Source organism: Lampetra fluviatilis, unplaced genomic scaffold (assembly GCF_964198595.1).
Source record: "Lampetra fluviatilis unplaced genomic scaffold, kcLamFluv1.1 SCAFFOLD_206, whole genome shotgun sequence".
NCBI classification, from domain to species: domain Eukaryota; kingdom Metazoa; phylum Chordata; class Hyperoartia; order Petromyzontiformes; family Petromyzontidae; genus Lampetra; species Lampetra fluviatilis.
The window spans coordinates 75,001-102,500 of record NW_027621378.1 but is presented as its reverse complement, the minus strand read 5'-3'; the positions used below and the strand labels follow the sequence as shown (position 1 = coordinate 102,500).

The following is a 27,500-nucleotide window of genomic DNA, read 5'->3' as shown; positions in this document are numbered from 1 at the left end:
ATAGTGTAGTGTGTAGTGTAGTGTATAGTGCAGTGTATAGTGCAGTGTGTAGTGTAGTGTGTAGTGTAGTGTGTAGTGTAGTAGTGTAGTGTAGTGTGTAGTGTATAGTGTAGTGTATAGTGTAGTGTAGTAGTGTGTAGTGTAGTGTGTAGTGTAGTGTGTAGTGTAGTGTGTAGTGTAGTGTGTAGTGTAGTAGTGTAGTGTAGTGTGTAGTGTATAGTGTAGTGTATAGTGTAGTGTAGTAGTGTGTAGTGTAGTGTGTAGTGTAGTGTAGTGTGTAGTGTAGTGTGTAGTGTATAGTGTAGTGTAGTGTATAGTGTAGTGTATAGTGTAGTAGTGTATAGTGTAGTGCAGTGTATAGTGTAGTGTATAGTGTAGTGTAGTGTATAGTGTAGTGTATAGTGTAGTGTATAGTGTAGTGTATAGTGTAGTGTATAGTGTAGTGTGTAGTGTAGTGTATAGTGTAGTGTATAGTGTAGTAGTGTATAGTGTAGTGTGTAGTGTAGTGTATAGTGTAGTAGTGTGTAGTGTAGTGTGTAGTGTAGTGTAGTGTGTAGTGTAGTGTGTAGTGTATAGTGTAGTGTAGTGTATAGTGTAGTGTATAGTGTAGTGTGTAGTGTAGTGTATAGTGTAGTGTATAGTGTAGTGTATAGTGCAGTGTATAGTGTAGTGTATAGTGTAGTGTAGTGTGTAGTGTATAGTGTAGTGTAGTGTATAGTGTAGTGTATAGTGTAGTGTGTAGTGTAGTGTATAGTGTAGTGTATAGTGTAGTGTATAGTGCAGTGTATAGTGTAGTGTATAGTGTAGTGTAGTGTGTAGTGTATAGTGTAGTGTAGTGTATAGTGTAGTGTATAGTGTAGTGTATAGTGTAGTGTATAGTGCAGTGTATAGTGTAGTGTATAGTGTAGTGTAGTGTGTAGTGTATAGTGTAGTGTAGTGTATAGTGTAGTGTAGTGTGTAGTGTATAGTATAGTGTAGTGTGTAGTGTAGTGTGTAGTGTAGTGTATAGTGTAGTGTATAGTGTGTAGTGTAGTGTGTAGTGTATAGTGTATAGTGTAGTGTATAGTGTAGTGTATAGTGCAGTGTATAGTGTAGTGTATAGTGTAGTGTGTAGTGTAGTGTGTAGTGTATAGTGTATAGTGTAGTGTATAGTGTAGTGTATAGTGCAGTGTATAGTGTAGTGTATAGTGTAGTGTAGTGTGTAGTGTATAGTGTAGTGTAGTGTATAGTGTAGTGTAGTGTGTAGTGTATAGTATAGTGTAGTGTGTAGTGTAGTGTATAGTGTAGTGTATAGTGTAGTGTATAGTGTAGTGTGTAGTGTAGTGTATAGTGTAGTGTATAGTGTAGTAGTGTATAGTGTAGTGTGTAGTGTAGTGTGTAGTGTAGTGTATAGTGTAGTGTATAGTGTAGTGTGTAGTGTAGTGTGTAGTGTAGTGTGTAGTGTAGTGTGTAGTGTGTAGTGTAGTGTGTAGTGTAGTGTGTAGTGTAGTGTGTAGTGTAGTGTGTAGTGTAGTGTGTAGTGTAGTGTGTAGTGTATAGTGTAGTGTGTAGTGTAGTGTGTAGTGTAGTGTATAGTGTAGTGTGTAGTGTAGTGTGTAGTGTAGTGTGTAGTGTAGTGTGTAGTGTAGTGTGTAGTGTATAGTGTAGTGTGTAGTGTAGTGTGTAGTGTAGTGTGTAGTGTAGTGTGTAGTGTAGTGTAGTGTGTAGTGTAGTGTAGTGTGTAGTGTGTAGTGTAGTATAGTGTGTAGTGTAGTGTGTAGTGTAGTGTAAGTGTAGTGTATAGTGTAGTGTATAGTGTAGTGTGTAGTGTAGTGTGTAGTGTAGTGTGTAGTGTAGTGTGTAGTGTAGTGTGTAGTGTAGTGTATAGTGTAGTGTATAGTGTAGTGTATAGTGTAGTGTGTAGTGTAGTGTGTAGTGTAGTGTATAGTGTAGTGTATAGTGTAGTGTATAGTGTAGTGTGTAGTGTAGTGTGTAGTGTAGTGTATAGTGTAGTGTGTAGTGTATAGTGTAGTGTATAGTGAAGTGTATAGTGTAGTGTATAGTGTAGTGTATAGTGTAGTGTGTAGTGTAGTGTAGTGTGTAGTGTGTAGTATAGTGTAGTGTGTAGTGTAGTGTGTAGTGTAGTGTGTAGTGTAGTGTAGTGTGTAGTGTAGTGTGTAGTGTATAGTGTAGTGTGTAGTGTAGTGTATAGTGTAGTGTGTAGTGTAGTGTATAGTGTTGTGTATAGTAGTGTATAGTGTAGTGTATAGTGTAGTGTAGTGTGTAGTGTAGTGTATAGTGTAGTGTATAGTGTAGTGTGTAGTGTAGTGTATAGTGTAGTGTGTAGTGTAGTGTATAGTGTAGTGTATAGTGTAGTGTATAGTGTAGTGTATAGTGTAGTGTATAGTGTAGTGTGTAGTGTAGTGTATAGTGTAGTGTGTAGTGTAGTGTGTAGTGTAGTGTATAGTGTAGTGTATAGTGTAGTGTGTAGTGTAGTGTATAGTGTAGTGTATAGTGTAGTGTATAGTGTAGTGTGTAGTGTAGTGTATAGTGTAGTGTATAGTGTAGTGTATAGTGTAGTGTATAGTGTAGTGTATAGTGTAGTGTAGTGTGTAGTGTAGTGTGTAGTGTAGTGTGTAGTGTAGTGTATAGTGTAGTGTGTAGTGTATAGTGTAGTGTATAGTGTAGTGTATAGTGTAGTGTATAGTGTAGTGTATAGTGCAGTGTGTAGTGTAGTGTAGTGTGTAGTGTATAGTGTAGTGTATAGTGTAGTGTGTAGTGTAGTGTATAGTGTAGTGTATAGTGTAGTGTGTAGTGTAGTGTGTAGTGTAGTGTATAGTGTAGTGTATAGTGTAGTGTATAGTGTAGTGTATAGTGTAGTGTAGTGTGTAGTGTATAGTGTAGTGTGTAGTGTAGTGTGTAGTGTAGTGTATAGTGTAGTGTATAGTGTAGTGTATAGTGTAGTGTATAGTGTAGTGTAGTGTGTAGTGTAGTGTGTAGTGTATAGTGTAGTGTGTAGTGTAGTGTGTAGTGTAGTGTGTAGTGTAGTGTATAGTGTAGTGTATAGTGTAGTGTATAGTGTAGTGTGTAGTGCAGTGTGTAGTGTAGTGTGTAGTGTAGTGTGTAGTGTAGTGTGTAGTGTAGTGTATAGTGTAGTGTATAGTGTAGTGTATAGTGTAGTGTGTAGTGTAGTGTGTAGTGTAGTGTATAGTGTAGTGTATAGTGTAGTGTATAGTGTAGTGTATAGTGTAGTGTGTAGTGTAGTGTATAGTGTAGTGTGTAGTGTAGTGTATAGTGTAGTGTATAGTGTAGTGTATAGTGTAGTGTATAGTGTAGTGTATAGTGTAGTGTGTAGTGTAGTGTATAGTGTAGTGTGTAGTGTATAGTGTAGTGTATAGTGTAGTAGTGTGTAGTGTGTAGTGTATAGTGCAGTGTATAGTGTAGTGTATAGTGTAGTGTGTAGTGTAGTAGTGTGTAGTGTAGTGTGTAGTGTATAGTGTAGTGTATAGTGTAGTGTGTAGTGTAGTGTGTAGTGTAGTAGTGTGTAGTGTAGTGTGTAGTGTATAGTGTAGTGTATAGTGTAGTAGTGTGTAGTGTATAGTGTATAGTGTAGTGTATAGTGTAGTGTATAGTGTAGTAGTGTAGTGTATAGTGTAGTGTATAGTGTAGTAGTGTGTAGTGTATAGTGTAGTGTATAGTGTAGTGTATAGTGTAGTGTATAGTGTAGTGTATAGTAGTGTGTAGTGTAGTGTGTAGTGTAGTGTGTAGTGTGTAGTGTATAGTGTAGTGTATAGTGTAGTGTATAGTGTAGTGTATAGTAGTGTGTAGTGTAGTGTGTAGTGTAGTGTGTAGTGTGTAGTGTATAGTGTAGTGTATAGTGTAGTGTGTAGTGTAGTGTATAGTGTAGTGTGTAGTGTAGTGTATAGTGTAGTGTATAGTGTAGTGTATAGTGTAGTGTGTAGTGTATAGTGTAGTGTGTAGTGTAGTGTGTAGTGTAGTGTGTAGTGTATAGTGTAGTGTGTAGTGTAGTGTATAGTGTAGTGTATAGTGTAGTGTATAGTGTAGTGTATAGTGTAGTGTGTAGTGTAGTGTGTAGTGTAGTGTATAGTGTAGTGTATAGTGTAGTGTATAGTGTAGTGTATAGTGTAGTGTGTAGTGTAGTGTGTAGTGTATAGTGTATAGTGTAGTGTGTAGTGTAGTGTATAGTGTAGTGTATAGTGTAGTGTATAGTGTAGTGTGTAGTGTATAGTGTAGTGTGTAGTGTAGTGTATAGTGTAGTGTATAGTGTAGTGTATAGTGTAGTGTATAGTGTAGTGTATAGTGTAGTGTATAGTGCAGTGTGTAGTGTAGTGTGTAGTGTATAGTGTAGTGTATAGTGTAGTGTGTAGTGTAGTGTGTAGTGTAGTGTGTAGTGTATAGTGTAGTGTATAGTGTAGTGTATAGTGTAGTGTATAGTGTAGTGTGTAGTGTAGTGTGTAGTGTAGTGTATAGTGTAGTGTATAGTGTAGTGTATAGTGTAGTGTATAGTGTAGTGTGTAGTGTAGTGTGTAGTGTATAGTGTATAGTGTAGTGTGTAGTGTAGTGTATAGTGTAGTGTATAGTGTAGTGTGTAGTGTAGTGTGTAGTGTATAGTGTAGTGTGTAGTGTAGTGTATAGTGTAGTGTGTAGTGTAGTGTGTAGTGTAGTGTATAGTGTAGTGTATAGTGTAGTGTATAGTGTAGTGTATAGTGTAGTGTGTAGTGTAGTGTGTAGTGTAGTGTATAGTGTAGTGTATAGTGTAGTGTATAGTGTAGTGTGTAGTGTAGTGTATAGTGTAGTGTGTAGTGTAGTGTATAGTGTAGTGTATAGTGTAGTGTGTAGTGTAGTGTGTAGTGTGTAGTGTATAGTGTAGTGTGTAGTGTAGTGTATAGTGTAGTGTATAGTGTAGTGTGTAGTGTAGTGTATAGTGTAGTGTATAGTGTAGTGTATAGTGTAGTGTGTAGTGTAGTGTATAGTGTAGTGTATAGTGTAGTGTGTAGTGTAGTGTATAGTGTAGTGTATAGTGTAGTGTGTAGTGTAGTGTGTAGTGTAGTGTATAGTGTAGTGTATAGTGTAGTGTATAGTGTAGTGTGTAGTGTAGTGTATAGTGTAGTGTGTAGTGTAGTGTATAGTGTAGTGTATAGTGTAGTGTGTAGTGTAGTGTGTAGTGTATAGTGTAGTGTGTAGTGTAGTGTATAGTGTAGTGTATAGTGTAGTGTATAGTGTAGTGTATAGTGTAGTGTGTAGTGTAGTGTGTAGTGTAGTGTATAGTGTAGTGTATAGTGTAGTGTATAGTGTAGTGTGTAGTGTAGTGTGTAGTGTAGTGTGTAGTGTAGTGTATAGTGTAGTGTATAGTGTAGTGTATAGTGTAGTGTATAGTGTAGTGTAGTGTATAGTGTAGTGTATAGTGTAGTGTATAGTGTAGTGTATAGTTTAGTGTATAGTGTAGTGTAGTGTATAGTGTAGTGTATAGTGTAGTGTATAGTGTAGTGTATAGTGTAGTGTATAGTGTAGTGTATAGTGTAGTGTATAGTGTAGTGTATAGTGTAGTGTAGTGTATAGTGTAGTGTGTAGTGTAGTGTGTAGTGTAGTGTATAGTGTAGTGTATAGTGTAGTGTATAGTGTAGTGTAGTGTATAGTGTAGTGTATAGTGTAGTGTGTAGTGTAGTGTATAGTGTAGTGTATAGTTTAGTGTAGTGTGTAGTGTAGTGTATAGTGTAGTGTGTAGTGTAGTGTGTAGTGTAGTGTATAGTGTAGTGTATAGTGTAGTGTATAGTGTAGTGTATAGTGTAGTGTATAGTGTAGTGTAGTGTATAGTGTAGTGTATAGTGTAGTGTATAGTGTAGTGTATAGTGTAGTGTATAGTGTAGTGTATAGTGTATAGTGTAGTGTATAGTGTAGTGTGTAGTGTAGTGTATAGTGTAGTGTATAGTGTAGTGTATAGTGTAGTGTATAGTGTAGTGTAGTGTGTAGTGTAGTGTATAGTGTAGTGTATAGTGTAGTGTATAGTGTAGTGTAGTGTGTAGTGTATAGTGTAGTGTATAGTGTAGTGTAGTGTATAGTGTAGTGTATAGTGTAGTAGTGTGTAGTGTAGTGTGTAGTGTAGTGTGTAGTGTAGAGTGTAGTGTATAGTGTAGTGTGTAGTGTAGTGTATAGTGTAGTGTGTAGTGTAGTGTGTAGTGTAGTGTGTAGTGTAGAGTGTAGTGTATAGTGTAGTGTAGTGTATAGTGTAGTGTGTAGTGTAGTGTGTAGTGTAGTGTGTAGTGTAGTGTGTAGTGTAGTGTATAGTGTAGTGTAGTAGTGTAGTAGTGTATAGTGTAGTGTGTAGTGTAGTGTATAGTGTAGTGTATAGTGTAGTGTAGTAGTGTGTAGTGTGTAGTGTATAGTGTAGTAGTGTGTAGTGTGTAGTGTAGTGTATAGTGTAGTGTATAGTGTAGTGTACAGTGTAGTAGTGTATAGTGTAGTGTACAGTGTAGTAGTGTGTAGTGTATAGTGTAGTGTATAGTGTAGTGTATAGTGTAGTGTATAGTGTTGTGTATAGTGTAGTGTATAGTGTAGTGTATAGTGTAGTGTATAGTGTAGTGTGTAGTGTAGTGTATAGTGTAGTGTATAGTGTAGTGTGTAGTGTAGTGTATAGTGTAGTGTGTAGTGTAGTAGTGTAGTGTAGTGTGTAGTGTATAGTGTAGTGTATAGTGTAGTGTATAGTGTAGTGTATAGTGTAGTGTGTAGTGTAGTGTGTAGTAGTGTAGTGTGTGGTGTATAGTGTAGTGTGTAGTGTAGTGTGTAGTAGTGTAGTGTGTAGTGTAGTAGTGTGTAGTGTAGTGTATAGTGTAGTGTATAGTGTAGTGTGTAGTGTAGTGTATAGTGTAGTGTGTAGTGTAGTAGTGTGTAGTGTGTAGTGTATAGTGTAGTGTATAGTGTAGTGTGTAGTGTAGTGTATAGTGTAGTGTGTAGTGTAGTGTATAGTGTAGTGTGTAGTAGTGTAGTGTGTAGTGTATAGTGTAGTGTGTAGTGTAGTGTGTAGTAGTGTAGTGTGTAGTGTAGTAGTGTGTAGTGTAGTGTGTAGTGTATAGTGTAGTGTATAGTGTAGTGTAGTAGTGTATATAGTGTAGTAGTGTATAGTGTAGTAGTGTATAGTGTAGTGTATAGTGTAGTGTTTAGTGTAGTAGTGTATAGTGTAGTGTATAGTGTAGTGTATAGTGTAGTGTAGTAGTGTATAGTGTAGTGTAGTAGTGTAGTGTGTAGTGTATAGTGTAGTGTATAGTATAGTGTATAGTGTAGTGTGTAGTGTAGTGTATAGTGTAGTGTGTAGTGTAGTGTATAGTGTATAGTGTAGTGTATAGTGTAGTGTGTAGTGTATAGTGTAGTGTGTAGTGTAGTGTATAGTGTAGTGTGTAGTGTAGTGTATAGTGTAGTGTATAGTGTAGTGTATAGTGTAGTAGTGTGTAGTGTATAGTGTAGTGTATAGTGTAGTGTGTAGTGTAGTAGTGTGTAGTGTAGTGTATAGTGTAGTGTATAGTGTAGTGTATAGTGTAGTAGTGTGTAGTGTATAGTGTAGTAGTGTGTAGTGTATAGTGTAGTGTATAGTGTAGTGTATAGTGTAGTGTATAGTGTAGTGTAGTAGTGTATAGTGTAGTGTAGTAGTGTATAGTGTAGTGTAGTAGTGTATAGTGTAGTGTAGTAGTGTATAGTATAGTGTATAGTGTAGTGTGTAGTGTAGTGTAGTAGTGTATAGTGTAGTGTAATGTATAGTGTAGTAGTGTATAGTGTAATGTATAGTGTAGTGTATAGTGTAGTGTAGTGTGTAGTGTATAGTAGTGTCTATAGTAGTGTAGTGTATAGTGTAGTGTAGTAGTGTAGTGTATAGTGTATAGTAGTGTATAGTGCAGTGTAGTAGTGTATAGTGTAGTGTATATAGTAGTGTAGTGTATAGTGTATAGTAGTGTATAGTGCAGTGTAGTAGTGTATAGTGTAGTGTATATAGTAGTGTAGTGTATAGTGTAGTGTATAGTGTATATAGTAGTGTAGTGTATAGTGTATAGTAGTGTATAGTGTAGTGTAGTAGTGTAGTGTATAGTGTATAGTAGTGTAGTGTATAGTGTATAGTAGTGTCTAGTGTATATCACTGTGTGTCTGTGTCTGTAGGAGGAGGCGATATCGGAGCGAGTGGCTCGCCTGGCCGAGGGCCCGGACCTCCAGGCTCCTCTGCCCGGCTACGGAGGAGTGGGCGGTGGTGGTGGCGGTGGTGGCGGTGGTGGCGGTGGTGGCGGTGGTGGTGGCGGTGGTGGCGGTGGCGGTGGTGGCGGTGGTGGCGGTGGTGGTGGTGGTGGCGGTGGTGGTGGTGGTGGTGGAGACCCGTCGCTGCTGTTTGATGTCGACACTCTAATGTCGGACTTCTCGGACACGCTGTTCTCAAGCCTAGCTCAGCACCCCTGGGGACAAGTGGGCGGTGAGACACACGGGGAGAGAGACACGGAGACACACACAGAGACACAGAGACACACACAGAGAGAGACACACAGAGAGACACAGAGACACGCACGGAGAGACACGGGTAGAGACACGCTGTTCTCAAGCCTAGCTCAGCACCCCTGGGGACAAGTGGGCGGTGAGACACACGGGGAGAGAGACACGGAGACACACACAGAGAGACACAGAGACACACACAGAGAGAGACACACACAGAGAGAGAGACACACAGAGAGACACAGAGACACGCACGGAGAGACACGGGTAGAGACACGCTGTTCTCAAGCCTAGCTCAGCACCCCTGGGGACAAGTGGGCGGTGAGACACACGGGGAGAGAGACACGGAGACACACACAGAGAGACACAGAGACACACACAGAGAGAGACACACACAGAGAGAGAGACACACAGAGAGACACAGAGACACACACAGAGAGAGAGACACACACAGAGAGACACAGAGACACGCACGGAGAGACACGGGTAGAGACACGCTGTTCTCAAGCCTAGCTCAGCACCCCTGGGGACAAGTGGGCGGTGAGACACACGGGGAGAGAGACACGGAGACACACACAGAGAGACACAGAGACACACACAGAGAGACACAGAGACACACACAGAGAGAGAGACACACAGAGAGACACAGAGACACACACAGAGAGAGACACACAGAGAGACACAGAGACACACACAGAGAGACACGGGTAGAGACACGCTGTTCTCAAGCCTAGCTCAGCACCCCTGGGGACAAGTGGGCGGTGAGACACACGGGGAGAGAGACACGGAGACACACACACAGAGACACAGAGACACGCACAGAGAGAGACACACACAGAGAGAGAGACACACAGAGAGACACAGAGACACGCACAGAGAGACACGGGTAGAGACACGCTGTTCTCAAGCCTAGCTCAGCACCCCTGGGGACAAGTGGGCGGTGAGACACACGGGGAGAGAGACACGGAGACACACACAGAGAGACACAGAGACACACACAGAGAGAGAGAGACACACACAGAGAGACACAGAGACACGCACAGAGAGACACGGGTAGAGACACGCTGTTCTCAAGCCTAGCTCAGCACCCCTGGGGACAAGTGGGCGGTGAGACACACGGGGAGAGAGACACGGAGACACACACAGAGAGACACAGAGACACACACAGAGAGAGAGAGACACACACAGAGAGACACAGAGACACGCACAGAGAGACACGGGTAGAGACACGCTGTTCTCAAGCGTGTAGCGTACGTGGGCAATGCTGTGTGTACTCTGTGTGTGTGTGTGTACTGTGTGTGTACTGTGTGTGTGTGTACTGTGTGTGTGTACTCTGTGTGTGTGTGTACTCTGCGTGTACTCTGTGTGTGTACTGTGTGTGTGTAGCGTACATAGTTAATCCTGTGTGTACTCTGTGTGTGTGTGTGTACTCTGTGTGTACTCTGTGTGTGTACTCTGTGTGTGTGTAGCGTACGTGGGCAATGCCGATATGATTCAGCCCGGCCTGGATCAATTGCAGCCCAACCTGGAAGACGTCTTCATGGACACCCTGGAGCCCCTGGGTGACACACACGGACACACACGGACACACACGGACACACACGGACACTCACGGACACACACGGATACTCACGGACACACACGGACACACACAGACACACACAGACACTCACGTACACTCACGTACACACACGGACACACACGGACACACACGGACACTCACGGACACACACGGACACACACGGACACTCACGTACACACACGGACACACACCTACACTCACGGACACTCACGGGCACACACGGACACTCACGGACACACACGGACACTCACGGACACTCACGGACACACACGGACACTCACGGACACACACGGACACACACGGACACTCACGGACACTCACGGACACACACGGACACACACGGACACACACGGACACTCACGGACACTCACGGACACACACGGATACACACGGACACTCACGGACACTCACGGACACACACGGACACTCACGGACACTCACGGACACACACCTACACTCACGGACACTCACGGACACTCACGGACACTCACGGACACACACGGACACTCACGGACACTCACGGACACACACGGACACTCACTCACCCACTCGCTCACTCATTCACGTACTCACCCACTCATTCACTCACACACTTACCCACGCACACACACAGCCACTCACTCAGCCACTCATTCACTCACGGACACACACGGACACTCACGGACACTCACGGACACACACCTACACTCACGGACACTCACGGACACTCACGGACACACATGGACACACACGGACACACACGGACACTCACGGACACACACGGACACTCACGGACACTCACGGGCAGACACGGACACTCACGGACACACACGGACACTCACGGACACTCACGGACACACACGGACACTCACGGACACACACGGACACACACGGACACTCACGGACACTCACGGACACACACCTACACTCACGGACACTCACGGACACTCACGGACACTCACGGACACACATGGACACACGTATGTGTGTCTGTGTGTGTATGTATATGTATGCGTGGCTGTGTGTCTGCCTGTGTGTGTCTGTGTGTGTGTATGTGTATGTATGCGTGGCTGTGTGTGTGTCTGTGTGTGTGTGTGTATATGTATGCGTGGCTGTGTGTCTGCCTGTGTGTGTCTGTGTGTGTATGTGTATGCGTGGCTGTGTGTCTGCCTGTGTGTGTGTATGTGTATATGTTTGCGTGGCTGTGTGTCTGCCTGTGTGTGTCTGTGTGTGTGTATGTGTATGCGTGGCTGTGTGTCTGCCTGTGTGTGTGTGTGTGTATATGTATGCGTGGCTGTGTGTCTGCCTGTGTGTGTCTGTGTGTGTGTATGTGTATGTATGCGTGGCTGTGTGTGTGTCTGTGTGTGTGTGTGTATATGTATGCGTGGCTGTGTGTCTGCCTGTGTGTGTCTGTGTGTGTGTATGTGTATGTATGCGTGGCTGTGTGTGTGTCTGTGTGTGTGTGTGTATATGTATGCGTGGCTGTGTGTCTGCCTGTGTGTGTCTGTGTGTGTGTATGTGTATGCGTGGCTGTGTGTCTGCCTGTGTGTGTGTATGTGTATATGTTTGCGTGGCTGTGTGTCTGCCTGTGTGTGTCTGTGTGTGTGTATGTGTATGCGTGGCTGTGTGTCTGCCTGTGTGTGTGTGTGTGTATATGTATGCGTGGCTGTGTGTCTGCCTGTGTGTGTCTGTGTGTGTGTATGTGTATGTATGCGTGGCTGTGTGTGTGTCTGTGTGTGTGTGTGTATATGTATGCGTGGCTGTGTGTCTGCCTGTGTGTGTCTGTGTGTGTGTGTGTATATGTATGCGTGGCTGTGTGTCTGCCTGTGTGTGTGTGTGTATGTATATGTTTGCGTGGCTGTGTGTCTGCCTGTGTGTGTGTGTATGTATATGTTTGCGTGGCTGTGTGTCTGCCTGTGTGTGTCTGTGTGTGTGTATGTGTATGTATGCGTGGCTGTGTGTGTGTCTGTGTGTGTGTGTGTATATGTATGCGTGGCTGTGTGTCTGCCTGTGTGTGTCTGTGTGTGTGTGTGTATATGTATGCGTGGCTGTGTGTCTGCCTGTGTGTGTGTGTGTATGTATATGTTTGCGTGGCTGTGTGTCTGCCTGTGTGTGTGTGTATGTATATGTTTGCGTGGCTGTGTGTCTGCCTGTGTGTGTCTGTGTGTGTGTATGTATATGTTTGCGTGGCTGTGTGTCTGCCTGTGTGTGTGTGTGTATATGTATATGTATGCGTGGCTGTGTGTCTGCCTGTGTGTGTCTGTGTGTGTGTGTGTGTATATGTATGCGTGGCTGTGTGTCTGCCTGTGTGTGTCTGTGTGTGTGTGTATATGTATGCGTGGCTGTGTGTCTGCCTGTGTGTGTCTGTGTGTGTGTGTATATGTATGCGTGGCTGTGTGTCTGCCTGTGTGTGTCTGTGTGTGTATGTATATGTATGCGTGGCTGTGTGTCTGCCTGTGTGTGTCTGTGTGTGTGTGTATGTATATGTATGCGTGGCTGTGTGTCTGCCTGTGTGTGTCTGTGTGTGTATGTATATGTATGCGTGGCTGTGTGTCTGCCTGTGTGTGTGTGTATGTATATGTATGCGTGGCTGTGTGTCTGCCTGTGTGTGTCTGTGTGTGTGTATGTATATGTATGCGTGGCTGTGTGTCTGCCTGTGTGTGTCTGTGTGTGTGTGTATGTTTGCGTGGCTGTGTGTCTGTGTGTGTGTGTATGTATATGTTTGCGTGGCTGTGTGTCTGCCTGTGTGTGTCTGTGTGCGTGTATGTATATGTATGCGTGGCTGTGTGTCTGCCTGTGTGTGTCTGTGTGTGTATGTATATGTTTGCGTGGCTGTGTGTCTGCCTGTGTGTGTTTGTGTGTGTGTGTCTGCCTGTGTGTGTCTGTGTGCAGATTTCTTTGGCAGATTCCTACACACATCCACAGCCGGCTTTTACGGACAGTCCTGTCTGCCGGTGAGACACAGACACACACACCCACACAGATACACAGACACACACACACACAGACACACAAACACACACACACAGACACACAGACACACACAGACAAGAACAACAACCGCCATTCGCCACTAAGTGGCGGTGACGTCACCACGACGCTTGTGCCAGGCCAAGTGCACCTTGAGGCTACCACGTGAAGTGTCGAACGCCCGCTGGCAGGAGGTCACTCCCTCACTCACTCACCCACTCAATCACCCACCCACCCACCTACCCAGTCACCCACTCATCCACCAACCCACCCACGCACCCACCCACTCACCCACCAACTCACCCACCCACCCACACACTCACCCACCCACTCACTCACCCACCCACCTACCCACCCCCTCACGCACCCACCCACCTACCCACTCACCCACTCATCCACCAATCTCCCAACTCACCCACCCACCCACTCACCCACCCACGCACCCACCCACTCACCCACCAACTCATCCACCCACCCACACACTCACCCACCCACCCACAACCACCATTCGCCACTAAGTGGCGGTGACGTCACCACGACGCATGTGCCAGGCCACGTGCACCTTGAGGCTACCACGTGAAGTGTCGAACGCCCGCTGGCAGGAGGTCACGGGGCAGACCCAGCAGGTGCCACGGGTCGACTGACCGAGATGACCGAGATGACTGGCTGATGCACCACCTGTGCCCCCTACTGTGCCAACTTGCTGTGCTTTAGCCACCCGGCGCTCCGCTCGTTGTTGTGAGCGTCGCTCCTCCGCCCTCCGTTGTTGTTGGAGGGCGACTGCCTCCAACTGCCCAGTAGCGTCCTTCACGAGCCTCCTCCACTGAGGCCGATCTTGACACCGCTGGTACCAGTCATCGACAAGTCCACTCAGCTCCACGTCCTCCTGTACCACATCACTCCATCTCTTCTCTAGCCCGTGCCGCGCCCGTCTAGCCCCCTCGATCCGGCCGAACAAAAGCTGTTTAGGCATGCGGTGGCTGGGCATGCGGGCTACATGACCCAGCCAACACAGCCTTGCCTGCCGGAGGAGCTCACCCATCCATAGGGAATGACTGTGGCCGAGAAGACCTGAAGCTTTGTGTGGAGCCACAGACCAGGTAGCTTCCACACAGCGGCGTTACGCAGCCGATGAAAGACTGATTCGGAGTGAGACCTCTGCTGTCAAACCGGAGCCGGTCATGAGCACACTGCCCAGGTATGGGAAACTCTCCACTCTCTCCACAACTGCCCCATCACCGATTGGGAGTTGTGGGGGTGGAGTGTCCGATGGTACAAAATACCCAGGCAGGTGCTTAGTTTTGGTGGGGCTGATGGTAAGGCCCCACCTCTTAGTGGCAAGCTCCAGGTTTAGCAGCAGCGCCTCCAACTCCTCCTCTGAGTGAGCAGCAATCACCAGATCATCGGCATACATGACGTGGTTGAGCAATAGGGAGCCATCCCTTGACCGCACCCGGGCATCGATCAGCCTCCCATTGTATCTGTATCAGATGGAGATTCCTCCAGTACAGCTACTGAAGGCTTCACGAACTACGCGGTCGAAATAGATGTTAAATAATGTGGGAGCCAGAGGACATCCCTGTCGCACCCCAAGGTGTACAGGGAAAGGCTCCGACTCCCGGCCACGTAGTTTTACCCGGGCCCGCTCACCATCATGAAGGTCCTTAATGATCGCGAGCAGAGGGTCAGGGACTCCGAAAGCACGAAGAACAACCCAGAGCCCAGGCCTACTGATGGTATCATAGGCGTTGACCAGGTCAATAAAGCAGAGATGTAGGTCTTGTTGGAATTCCCTACACCTCTGCTGTAGCAGACGGACAGAAAATATGGCATCTGTGCAGGACCGCCCTCTCCTGAAACCGCATTGGGGCTCCGCAAGCCTCTCCTCAGCGTGCCTAGCAAGGCGATGTTGAATTATAATCCTTGCCAGGACCTTTCCCGGCCTCACACTGAGGAGTGAGATGCCCCTGTAGTTGTTACAGTCTGTGCGGTCCCTCTTCTTAAAGAGGGGGACCACCAGGGCATCCTTCCAGTCCTGCGGTACCCATCCAGCGGTCCAGACTGTTGTTATGATGTCATGTAGCCCGCGCACAAACGCCACCCCTACCTCTTCTTCGTGGTTCTTTCGGTAAAGTCATGACGTAGAAGGGAAATAATAAAATAATAAAAATAAAACACTACAAAATACAATTCTCACGACGTTTCGGCCACAACGCAAGCAGCCGTCCTCAGGTGAAGAACAGGTCTGTCGGAAAGACAGCGTCTGAATGAACAGGTCTGTCAGAAAGGCAGCGTCTGAATGAACAGGTCTGTCAGAAAGACAGCGTCTGAATGAGCAGGTCTGTCGGAAAGGCAGCGTCTGAATGAACAGGTCTGTCGGAAAGACAGCGTCTGAATGAACAGGTCTGTCGGAAAGACAGCATCTGAATGAACAGGTCTGTCAGAAAGGCAGTGTCTGAATGAACAGGTCTGTCGGAAAGGCAGCGTCTGAATGAACAGGTCTGTCGGAAAGACAGCATCTGAATGAACAGGTCTGTCGGAAAGACAGCGTCTGAATGAACAGGTCTGTCGGAAAGGCAGCGTCTGAATGAACAGGTCTGTCGGAAAGACAGCGTCTGAATGAAGAACAGGTCTGTCGGAAAGACAGCGTCTGAATGAACAGGTCTGTCGGAAAGGCAGCGTCTGAATGAACAGGTCTGTCAGAAAGACAGCGTCTGAATGAAGAACAGGTCTGTCAGAAAGACAGCGTCTGAATGAACAGGTCTGTCGGAAAGACAGCGTCTGAATGAACAGGTCTGTCGGAAATACAGCGTCTGAATGAACAGGTCTGTCGGAAAGACAGCGTCTGAATGAACAGGTCTGTCGGAAAGACAGCGTCTGAATGAACAGGTCTGTCGGAAAGACAGCGTCTGAATGAACAGGTCTGTCAGAAAGACAGCGTCTGAATGAAGAACAGGTCTGTCAGAAAGACAGCGTCTGAATGAACAGGTCTGTCGGAAAGACAGCATCTGAATGAACAGGTCTGTCGGAAAGACAGCGTCTGAATGAACAGGTCTGTCGGAAAGACAGCGTCTGAATGAACAGGTCTGTCGGAAAGACAGCGTCTGAATGAACAGGTCTGTCGGAAAGACAGCGTCTGAATGAACAGGTCTGTCGGAAAGACAGCGTCTGAATGAACAGGTCTGTCGGAAATACAGCGTCTGAATGAACAGGTCTGTCGGAAAGACAGCGTCTGAATGAACAGGTCTGTCGGAAAGACAGCGTCTGAATGAACAGGTCTGTCGGAAAGACAGCGTCTGAATGAACAGGTCTGTCGGAAAGACAGCGTCTGAATGAACAGGTCTGTCGGAAAGACAGCGTCTGAATGAAGAACAGGTCTGTCGGAAAGACAGCATCTGAATGAACAGGTCTGTCGGAAAGACAGCGTCTGAATGAACAGGTCTGTCGGAAAGACAGCGTCTGAATGAACAGGTCTGTCGGAAAGACAGCGTCTGAATGAACAGGTCTGTCGGAAAGACAGCGTCTGAATGAACAGGTCTGTCGGAAAGACAGCGTCTGAATGAACAGGTCTGTCGGAAAGACAGCGTCTGAATGAACAGGTCTGTCGGAAAGACAGCGTCTGAATGAACAGGTCTGTCGGAAAGACAGCGTCTGAATGAACAGGTCTGTCGGAAAGGCAGCGTCTGAATGAACAGGTCTGTCGGAAAGACAGCGTCTGAATGAACAGGTCTGTCAGAAAGACAGCGTCTGAATGAACAGGTATGTCGGAAAGACAGCGTCTGAATGAACAGATCTGTCGGAAAGACAGCATCTAAATGAACAGGTCTGTCGGAAAGACAGCGTCTGAATGAACAGGTCTGTCGGAAAGACAGCGTCTGAATGAAGAACAGGTCTGTCGGAAAGACAGCGTCTGAATGAACAGGTCTGTCGGAAAGACAGCGTCTGAATGAACAGGTCTGTCGGAAAGACAGCGTCTGAATAAACAGGTCTGTCGGAAAGACAGCGTCTGAATGAACAGGTCTGTCGGAAAGACAGCGTCTGAATGAACAGGTCTGTCGGAAAGACAGCGTCTGAATGAACAGGTCTGTCGGAAAGACAGCGTCTGAATGAACAGGTCTGTCGGAAAGACAGCGTCTGAATGAACAGGTCTGTCGGAAAGACAGCGTCTGAATGAAGAACAGGTCTGTGGGAAAGACAGCGTCTGAATGAACAGGTCTGTCGGAAAGACAGCGTCTGAATGAAGAACAGGTCTGTCGGAAAGACAGCATCTGAATGAACAGGTCTGTCGGAAAGACAGCGTCTGAATGAACAGGTCTGTCGGAAAGACAGCGTCTGAATGAACAGGTCTGTCGGAAAGACAGCGTCTGAATGAACAGGTCTGTCGGAAAGACAGCGTCTGAATGAACAGGTCTGTCGGAAAGACAGCGTCTGAATGAACAGGTCTGTTGGAAAGACAGCGTCTGAATAAACAGGTCTGTCGGAAAGACAGCGTCTGAATGAACAGGTCTGTCGGAAAGACAGCGTCTGAATAAACAGGTCTGTCGGAAAGACAGCGTCTGAATGAACAGGTCTGGCGGAAAGACAGCGTCTGAATGAACATGTCTGTCGGAAAGACAGCGTCTGAATGAAGAACAGGTCTGTCAGAAAGACAGCGTCTGAATGAACAGGTCTGTCGGAAAGGCAGCGTCTGAATGAACAGGTCTGTCGGAAAGACAGCGTCTGAATGAACAGGTCTGTCGGAAAGGCAGCGTCTGAATGAACAGGTCTGTCGGAAAGACAGCGTCTGAATAAACAGGTCTGTCGGAAAGACAGCGTCTGAATGAACAGGTCTGGCGGAAAGACAGCGTCTGAATGAACAGGTCTGTCGGAAAGACAGCGTCTGAATGAACAGGTCTGTCGGAAAGACAGCGTCTGAATGAACAGGTCTGTCGGAAAGACAGCGTCTGAATGAACAGGTCTGGCGGAAAGACAGCGTCTGAATGAACAGGTCTGTCGGAAAGACAGCGTCTGAATGAACAGGTCTGTCGGAAAGACAGCGTCTGAATGAAGAACAGGTCTGTCGGAAAGACAGCGTCTGAATGAACAGGTCTGTCGGAAAGACAGCGTCTGAATGAACAGGTCTGTCGGAAAGACAGCGTCTGAATGAAGAACAGGTCTGTCGGAAAGACAGCGTCTGAATGAACAGGTCTGTCGGAAAGACAGCGTCTGAATGAACAGGTCTGTCGGAAAGACAGCGTCTGAATGAACAGGTCTGGCGGAAAGGCAGCGTCTGAATGAACAGGTCTGTCGGAAAGACAGCGTCTGAATGAACACCACCAGGCTTGGCAGCGTGTATTGAAGCTGGGTTGGAGGGGGAAGAGCGCCTTGACAAAGCAATTTGCATATCAAGAGGAATGTAGCATGTTTATGGGAAATGCAGATATGGATTAGTCACTACTTGTGGAATGCGTAGGAGGTGGGCGGGGGGGGTTTCAAAGTCGTATAATGCCCGTGCGTTATGCAGGATTAGCAGCATCAAAGGGAGGGAGTAGGGTTAGCAGTAATAGAGGGAAGGAATGTTAATAGTATGTAGCTGCAGCAGCTAAACCACCACGTAAACAACTAAAATATGAACTACATCAGTATCATCAGTGTACTAAATATACTCTGCAATAAGCTGAGCTACTGACAGTAAGTCATACATTACAATTCTACCCACCCACTCACCCACCCACCCACTCACCCACCCACTCACCCACTCACCCACACACCCATTCACCCACCCACTCACCCACTCACTCACTCACCCACACACCCACTCACCCACCCACTCACCCACTCACCCACTCACCCACACACCCACTCACCCATTCACCCACCCACTCACCCACTCACCCACACACCCACTCACCCATTCACCCACCCACCCACCCACTCACCCACCCACCCACTCACCCACCCACCCACTCACCTACCCACTCACCCACCCACTCACCCGCCCACCGACCCACCCACTCACCCACCCACTCACCCACCCACTCACCCACCCATTCACCCACCCACTCACCCACTCACCCACTCACCCATTCACCCACCCACCCACTCACCCACCCACCCACTCACCTACCCACTCACCCACTCACCCACTCACCCACCCACTCACCCACCCACCCACCCACTCACCCACCCACCAACTCACTCACTCACTCACCCACCCACCCACTCACCCACCCACTCACCCACACACCCACTCACCCATTCACCCACCCACCCATTCACCCACCCACCCACTCACCTACCCACTCACCTACCCACTCACCCACCCACTCACCCGCCCACCGACCCACCCACCCATTCACCCACCCACCTTCCAACATCCCCACCCACTCACCCACCCACCCACTCACCCACCCACTCACCCACTCACCCACTCACCCACACACCCATTCACCCACCCACTCACCCACTCACCCACTCACCCATTCACCCACCCACCCACTCACCCACCCACTCACCTACCCACTCACCCACTCACCCACCCACCCACTCACCCACCCACCCACTCACCCACCCACCCACCAACTCACTCACTCACCCACCCACCCACTCACCCACCCACTCACCCACACACCCACTCACCCATTCACCCACCCACCCATTCACCCACCCACCCACCCACTCACCTACCCACTCACCTACCCACTCACCCACCCACTCACCCGCCCACCGACCCACCCATTCACCCACCCACCTTCCAACATCCCCACCCACTCACTTACCTACCCACCCACTCACCCACTCACCCACCCCCCACTCACCCACTCACTCACCCACCCATTCACCCATTCACACACCCACTCACCCACTCACTCACCTCCCCACCAACTCACCCACCCACTCACTCACCCATTCACACACCCACTCACCCACCCACTCACTCACCCACTCACCCACCCACCCACCCACTCACCCACTCACCCACCCACTCACCCACCCACCCACTCACCCACCCACCCACCCTCTCACTCACCCACCCAACCACCCACTCACCCACCCACTCACCCACCCACTCACTCACCCACTCACCCACACACTCACCCAACCACTCACCCACCCACTCACCCACCCACCCACTCACCCACCCACCCACTCACCCACCCACTCACTCACCCACCCACTCACCCACCCACTCACCCGTCCACCGACCCACCCATCCATTCACCCACCCACCTTCCAACCTCCCCACCCACCCACTCACCCACCCTCTCACTCACCCACCCACTCACCCACCCACTCACCCACTCACCCACTCACCCACCCACTCACCCACCCACCCACCCACTCACTCACTCACTCACTCACTCACCCACCCACCCACCCACTCACCCACCCACTCACCCACCCACTCACCCACCCACCGACCCACCCATCCATTCACCCACCCACCTTCCAACCTCCCCACTCACCCACCCACTCACCCACTCACCCACCCTCTCACTCACCCACCCACTCACCCACCCACCCACTCCCCCCCCCACCCCCCACCTACCCACTCACCCACCCACTCACCCACCCACCCACTCACCCACTCACCCACCCTCTCACTCACCCACCCACTCACCCACCCACTCCCCCACCCACCCACTCACCCACCCACTCACCCACCCACTCACCCACTCACCCACTCACCCACCCACTCACCCACCCACTCACCCACCCACTCCCCCCCCCACCCCCCACCCACCCACTCACCCACCCACTCACCCACCCACCCACTCACCCACCCACCCACTCACCCACCCACTCACCCACCCACCCACTCACCCACTCACCCACCCTCTCACCCACTCACCCACCCACCCACCCACCCACTCCCCCCCCCCCCCCACCCACCCACTCACCCACCCACTCCCCCTTCCCCCCCACCCACCCACTCACCCACCCACTCCCCCCCCCACACCCACCCCCCCCCCCCCACACTCCCCCCCCACAGACGGATCTGCTCACCGACTCAAGCCCCATGAGCGTCGATTCCTCCACGGAGCAGTCCCTGGCGCTCCCCGCTCTGTGCGAACCATTCTCGCAAGACCACGACCACCACCACGACCACCAGCAGCAGCACCACGACGAGCTAGAGCTGCAGCTGCAGCAGCAGCAGCTGCAGCAGCAGCAGCAGCAGCTGCAGCAGCAGCAGCAGTCCACGTCGCTCTGCGCCATCCGGAGTAACGCGACGGGCGGGGCGACGCTGCTTCCGCGCGTCCGCACCGCGCCGGCTGCTCTCGCCACTCACGAGCCGGGCAGCCACCATCTCCAGCAGCAGCAGCAGCAGCTGCAGCTGCAGCAGCAGCAGCAACAGCAGCTGCAGCAGCTGCTGCTGCAGCAACAGCAGCTGCTAGAACAGCAGCAGCAGCTGCAGCAGCAGCTGGTGCCGACGGCTGCGTTAGAATCCGGGCTGCAACAGCAGCAGCTACAACCGCAGCAGCTGCAGCAGCAGCAGCTGCAGCAGCTGCTAGAACAACAGCAGGAGCTGCTACAGCAGCAGCAGCAGCAGCTACAGCTGCAGCAGCCGCAGCTACAGCAGCAGCAGCAGCAGCAGCAGCTGCAGCCGCAGCAGCCGCAGCTACAGCAGCAGCAGCAGCTGGTGGTGTCGGTGGCTGCGTTAGAATCCGGGCAGCAAAAGCAGTTTCAGCAACAGCTACAGCAGCAGCCACAGCAGTTTCAGCTACAGCAGCAGCTACAGCAGCAGCAGCAGCAGCAGCTGGTGTTGGCTGGCCACTTGGCCAGTGGGCACGCGAGTCAGATTGCTAGCGGTGATGTAAGTCAGATGGCTAGCGGCCACGTGGGTCAGTTTGCTATTGGACAAGTGGCTCAGATGCCTAGTGGACACGCGGCTCAGATGGCAAGTGGGCATGCGAGTCAGATGGCTAGTGGTGATGTGAGTCAGATGGCTAGTGGTGATGTGAGTCAGATGGCAAGTGGGCATGTGAGTCAGATGGCTAGCGGGCATGTGGCTCAGATGGCAAGTGGGCGTGTGAGTCAGATGGCTAGTGGTGATGTGAGTCAGATGGCAAGTGGGCATGTGAGTCAGATGGCTAGTGGTGATGTGAGTCAGATGGCAAGTGGGCATGTGAGTCAGATGGCTAGTGGACAAGTGGCTCAGATGGCAAGTGGGCGTGTGAGTCAGATGGCTAGTGGTGATGTGAGTCAGATGGCTAGTGGTGATGTGAGTCAGATGGCAAGTGGGCGTGTGAGTCAGATGGCTAGCGGACACGTAAATAAGATTGCTATTGGACATGTGGGTCAGATGGCAAGTGGGCATGTAAGTCAGATGGTTAGTGGACAAGTGAATCCGATTGCTAGCGGGCACGTGGGTCAGACAGCTAGCGGACAAGTGAGTCAGATGGCAAGTGGGCGTGTGAGTCAGATTGTTAGCGGACAAGTGAGTCAGATGGTTAGTGGTCACGTGACTCAGATGCCCAGTGGTCACGTGAGTCAGATGGCCAGTGGTCACGTGGCTCAGATGCCCAGTGGTCACGTGACTCAGATGGCCAGTGGTCACGTGACTCAGATGGCCAGTGGTCACGTGAGTCAGATGGCCAGTGGTCACGTGACTCAGATGCCCAGTGGTCACGTGACTCAGATGGCCAGTGGTCACGTGACTCAGATGGCCAGTGGTCACGTGGCTCAGATGCCCAGTGGTCACGTGACTCAGATGCCCAGTGGTCACGTGACTCAGATGGCCAGTGGTCATGTGACTCAGATGCCCAGTGGTCACGTGACTCAGATGGCCAGTGGTCACGTGACTCAGATGCCCAGTGGTCACGTGACTCAGATGCCCAGTGGTCACGTGACTCAGATGCCCAGTGGTCACGTGACTCAGATGGCCAGTGGTCACGTGACTCAGATGGCCAGTGGTCACGTGACTCAGATGCCCAGTGGTCACGTGACTCAGACAGCCAGCGGTCACGTGACTCAGATGCCCAGTGGTCACGTGACTCAGATGGCCAGTGGTCACGTGACTCAGATGGCTAGTGGTCACGTGACTCAGATGGCCAGTGGTCACGTGACTCAGATGGCCAGTGGTCACGTGAGTCAGATGGCTAGTGGTCACGTGACTCAGACAGCCAGCGGTCACGTGACTCAGACAGCCAGCGGTCACGTGACTCAGATGCCCAGTGGTCACGTGACTCAGACAGCCAGCGGTCACGTGGGTCGGACAAGCGGCGTTGCCACAGTCGTGGCAGTGACGTCGCCACCGCCGCCACCACCACCACCACCGCCACCACCGCCACCACCACCGCCACCACCACCACCACCACCACCCGCTCACGTCACGATGCAGCTAGTGACCTTGGCTAGTTCCGGCAGCGTGCGGGGCCGTGGTGGTGGTGGTGGTGGTGGTGGCGGTGGTGGCGGTGGTGGCGGTGGTGGCGGTACCATCACCACACCCGTGCCCATAGCACCAGCGTCGGCCATGCCGGGACGGACTACGTTCTACGCGCATTTCATAACGCCAGGTGTGCGGCCTGGTCATTGTGACCCTTACCTCCACGTGTGTACACGTGTGTGTGTGTGTGTACACTGTGTGTGTGTACGTGTGTACACTGTGTGTGTGTACACTGTGTGTGTGTGTGTGTGTACACTGTGTGTGTGTACGTGTGTGTGTGTGTGTACACTGTGTGTGTGTGTGACCTGGTCATTGTGACCACACCCTCCCTTACCTCGTGTGTGTGTGTACACTGTGTGTGTGTACACCCACTCGCTCACCCACTCACCCACTCACTCACCCACTCACTCACCCACCCACTCATTCACTCACTCACCCACTCACTCACTCATCCACTCACTCACTCACTCACCCACTCACCCACTCACTCACTCACCCACTCACTCACCCACTCACTCACCCACCCACTCATTCACTCACTCACCCACTCACTCACTCACCCACTCACTCACTCACTCACCCACTCACCCACTCACTCACTCACCCACGCACTCACTCGCTCACCCACTCACCCACTCACTCACCCACTCACCCACTCACTCACCCACTCATTCACCCACCCACTCATTCACTCACTCACCCACTCACTCACTCACTCACTCACCCACTCACCCACTCACTCACCCACTCACTCACCCACTCACTCACCCACTCATTCACCCACCCACTCATTCACTCACTCACCCACTCACTCGCTCACCCACTCATCCACTCACCCACTCACTCACCCACTCACTCACCCACTCACTCACCCACCCACTCATTCACTCACTCACCCACTCACTCACTCACTCACTCACCCACTCACCCACTCACTCACTCACCCACGCACTCACTCGCTCACCCACTCACCCACTCACTCACCCACTCACTCACTCATCCACTCACCCACTCACTCACCCACTCACTCACCCACTCACCCACTCACTCATCCACTCACCCACTCACTCACTCACTCACCCACTCACTCACTCACTCACCCACCCACTCACTCACCCACTCACCCACCCACCCACTCACTCACCCACTCACCCACTCACCCACTCACTCACCCACTCACTCACTCACTCATCCACTCACCCACTCACTCACTCACTCGCTCACCCACTCACTCACTCACTCATCCACTCACCCACTCACCCACTCACTCACCCACTCACTCACCCACTCACTCACTCACTCATCCACTCACCCACTCACTCATCCACTCACCCACTCACTCACTCACTCACCCACCCACTCACTCACCCACTCACCCACCCACCCACTCACTCACCCACTCACTCACTCACTCACCCACTCACCCACTCACTCACTCACCCACGCACTCACTCGCTCACCCACTCACCCACTCACTCACCCACTCACTCACTCACTCACTCACTCGCTCACCCACTCACCCACTCACTCATCCACTCACCCACTCACTCACTCACTCGCTCACCCACTCACCCACTCACTCACCCACTCACTCACTCATCCACTCACCCACTCACTCACCCACTCACCCACCCACTCACCCACCCACTCACCCACCCACTCAATCACCCACTCACTCACCCACTCACCCACCCACTCACCCACCCACTCAATCATCCACTCACTCACTCACTCACCCACTCACCCACTCACTCACCCACTCACCCACTCACCCACTCACTCACCCACTCACCCACCCACTCACCCACCCACTCAATCATCCACTCACTCACCCACTCACCCACTCACCCACTCACTCCCCCACTCACTCACCCACTCACCCACTCACCCACTCACCCACTCACTCACCCACTCACCCACTCAATCACCCACTCACTCCCCCACTCACCCACTCACTCACCCACTCACCCACTCACCCACCCACTCACCCACTCACCCACTCAATCATCCACTCACTCACTCACCCACTCAATCACCCACTCACTCCCCCACTCACTCACCCACTCACCCACTCACCCACTCACCCACTCACCCACTCACTCCCCCACTCACTCACCCACTCACCCACTCACCCACTCACCCACTCACTCACCCACTCACCCACTCAATCACCCACTCACTCCCCCACTCACCCACTCACTCACCCACTCACCCACTCACCCACCCACCCACTCACCCACTCACCCACTCAATCACCCACTCACTCCCCCACTCACTCACCCACTCACCCACTCACCCACTCACCCACTCAATCATCCACTCACTCACTCACCCACTCAATCATCCACTCACCCACTCACTCACCCACTCACTCACCCACTCACCCACTCAATCATCCACTCACTCACTCACCCACTCACCCACCCACTCACCCACTCCCTCACCCACTCACTCACCCACTCACCCACTCAATCATCCACTCACCCACTCACCCACTCACTCACCCACTCACTCACCCACTCACCCACTCAATCATCCACTCACTCACTCACCCACTCACCCACCCACTCACCCACTCCCTCACCCACTCCCTCACCCACTCAATCACTCACCCACTCACCCACTCACTCACTCACCCACTCACCCACTCACTCACCCACTCACCCACTCACTCACCCACTCACCCACTCCCTCACCCACTCCCTCACCCACTCAATCACTCACCCACTCACCCACTCACTCACTCACCCACTCACCCACTCACTCACCCACTCACCCACTCACTCACTCACTCACTCACCCACTCACCCACTCCCTCACCCACTCCCTCACCCACTCACTCACCCACTCACCCACTCACTCACCCACTCACCCACTCACTCACCCACCCACTCACTCCCACGTGACCCCCCCCCCCCCGTGTCACTGGCCCCCCAGGAACATTCCATGGTGCTCCGGGGACTCTGGGAGGGCCACAGACGCTGATCGTGGCCCAGAGCCCCTCTCTGGTGGTGAGGCCCTTTACCCTCCACCCTCTACGCTCTACCTGGGGCAGCTTTGTCTGTGTGCGGCAGCCACTTGCCCCCCCCCCCTACAGCCCTGCTAGAGGCTACCTGGGGGAGCTTTGTCTGTGTGTGGCAGCCACTTGCCCCTACACCCCTGCTAGAGGGCTACCTGGGGGAGCTTTGTCTGTGTGTGGCAGCCACTTGCCCCTACACCCCTGCTAGAGGGCTACCTGGGGGAGCTTTGTTTGTTTGTGACAGCCACTTGCCCCTACAGCCCTGCTAGAGGGCTACCTGGGGGAGCTTTGTGTGTGTGTGACAGCCACTTGCCCCTACAGCCCTGTTAGAGGCTACCTGGGGGAGCTTTGTTTGTTTGTGACAGCCACTTGCCCCTACATCCCTGCTAGAGGGCTACCTGGGGGAGCTTTGTCTGTGTGTGACAGCCACTTGCCCCTACAGCCCTGTTAGAGGCTACCTGGGGGAGCTTTGTTTGTTTGTGACAGCCACTTGCCCCTACAGCCCTGCTAGAGGCTACCTGGGGGAGCTTTGTGTGTGTGTGACAGCCACTTGCCCCTACATCCCTGCTAGAGGGCTACCTGGGGGAGCTTTGTGTGTGTGTGACAGCCACTTGCCCCTACAGCCCTGCTAGAGGGCTACCTGGGGGAGCTTTGTCTGTGTGTGACAGCCACTTGCCCCTACAGCCCTGCTAGAGGGCTACCTGGGGGAGCTTTGTCTGTGTGTGACAGCCACTTGCCCCTACAGCCCTGCTAGAGGCTACCTGGGGGAGCTTTGTCTGTGCGTGACAGCCACTTGCCCCTACAGCCCTGCTAGAGGGCTACCTGGGGCAGCTTTGTCTGTGTGTGACAGCCACTTGCCCCTACAGCCCTGCTAGAGGGCTACCTGGGGCAGCTTTGTCTGTGTGTGACAGCCACTTGCCCCTACAGCCCTGCTAGAGGCTACCTGGGGGAGCTTTGTCTGTGCGTGACAGCCACTTGCCCCTACAGCCCTGCTAGAGGGCTACCTGGGGGAGCTTTGTCTGTGTGTGACAGCCACTTGCCCCTACAGCCCTGCTAGAGGGCTACCTGGGGGAGCTTTGTCTGTGCGTGACAGCCACTTGCCCCTACAGCCCTGCTAGAGG

General features: G+C 50.7%; 1 protein-coding gene and 1 long non-coding RNA gene across 2 annotated transcripts in view; both read left to right on the top strand.

Moving 5' to 3' along the window:
• The window catches only part of LOC144955163 (uncharacterized), a 55,812-nt gene extending 32,493 nt beyond the window's left edge, over positions 1 to 23,319 (top strand). The window contains exons 6-10 of the mRNA XM_078885481.1: positions 8,143 to 8,446; positions 9,933 to 10,025; positions 12,917 to 12,978; positions 20,967 to 23,251; positions 23,316 to 23,319. Coding sequence (XP_078741607.1) covers positions 8,143 to 8,446; positions 9,933 to 10,025; positions 12,917 to 12,978; positions 20,967 to 23,251; positions 23,316 to 23,319 — 2,748 coding nt within the window. The remainder of the gene's footprint in view (positions 1 to 8,142; positions 8,447 to 9,932; positions 10,026 to 12,916; positions 12,979 to 20,966; positions 23,252 to 23,315) is intronic.
• A 35-nt stretch (positions 23,320 to 23,354) lies between these two features.
• Positions 23,355 to 27,500, top strand: part of LOC144955164 (uncharacterized) — a 13,869-nt gene continuing 9,723 nt past the window's right edge. Inside the window, exons 1-2 of the long non-coding RNA XR_013641526.1 lie at positions 23,355 to 23,490; positions 26,298 to 26,371. This is a non-coding gene — a long non-coding RNA (uncharacterized LOC144955164). The remainder of the gene's footprint in view (positions 23,491 to 26,297; positions 26,372 to 27,500) is intronic.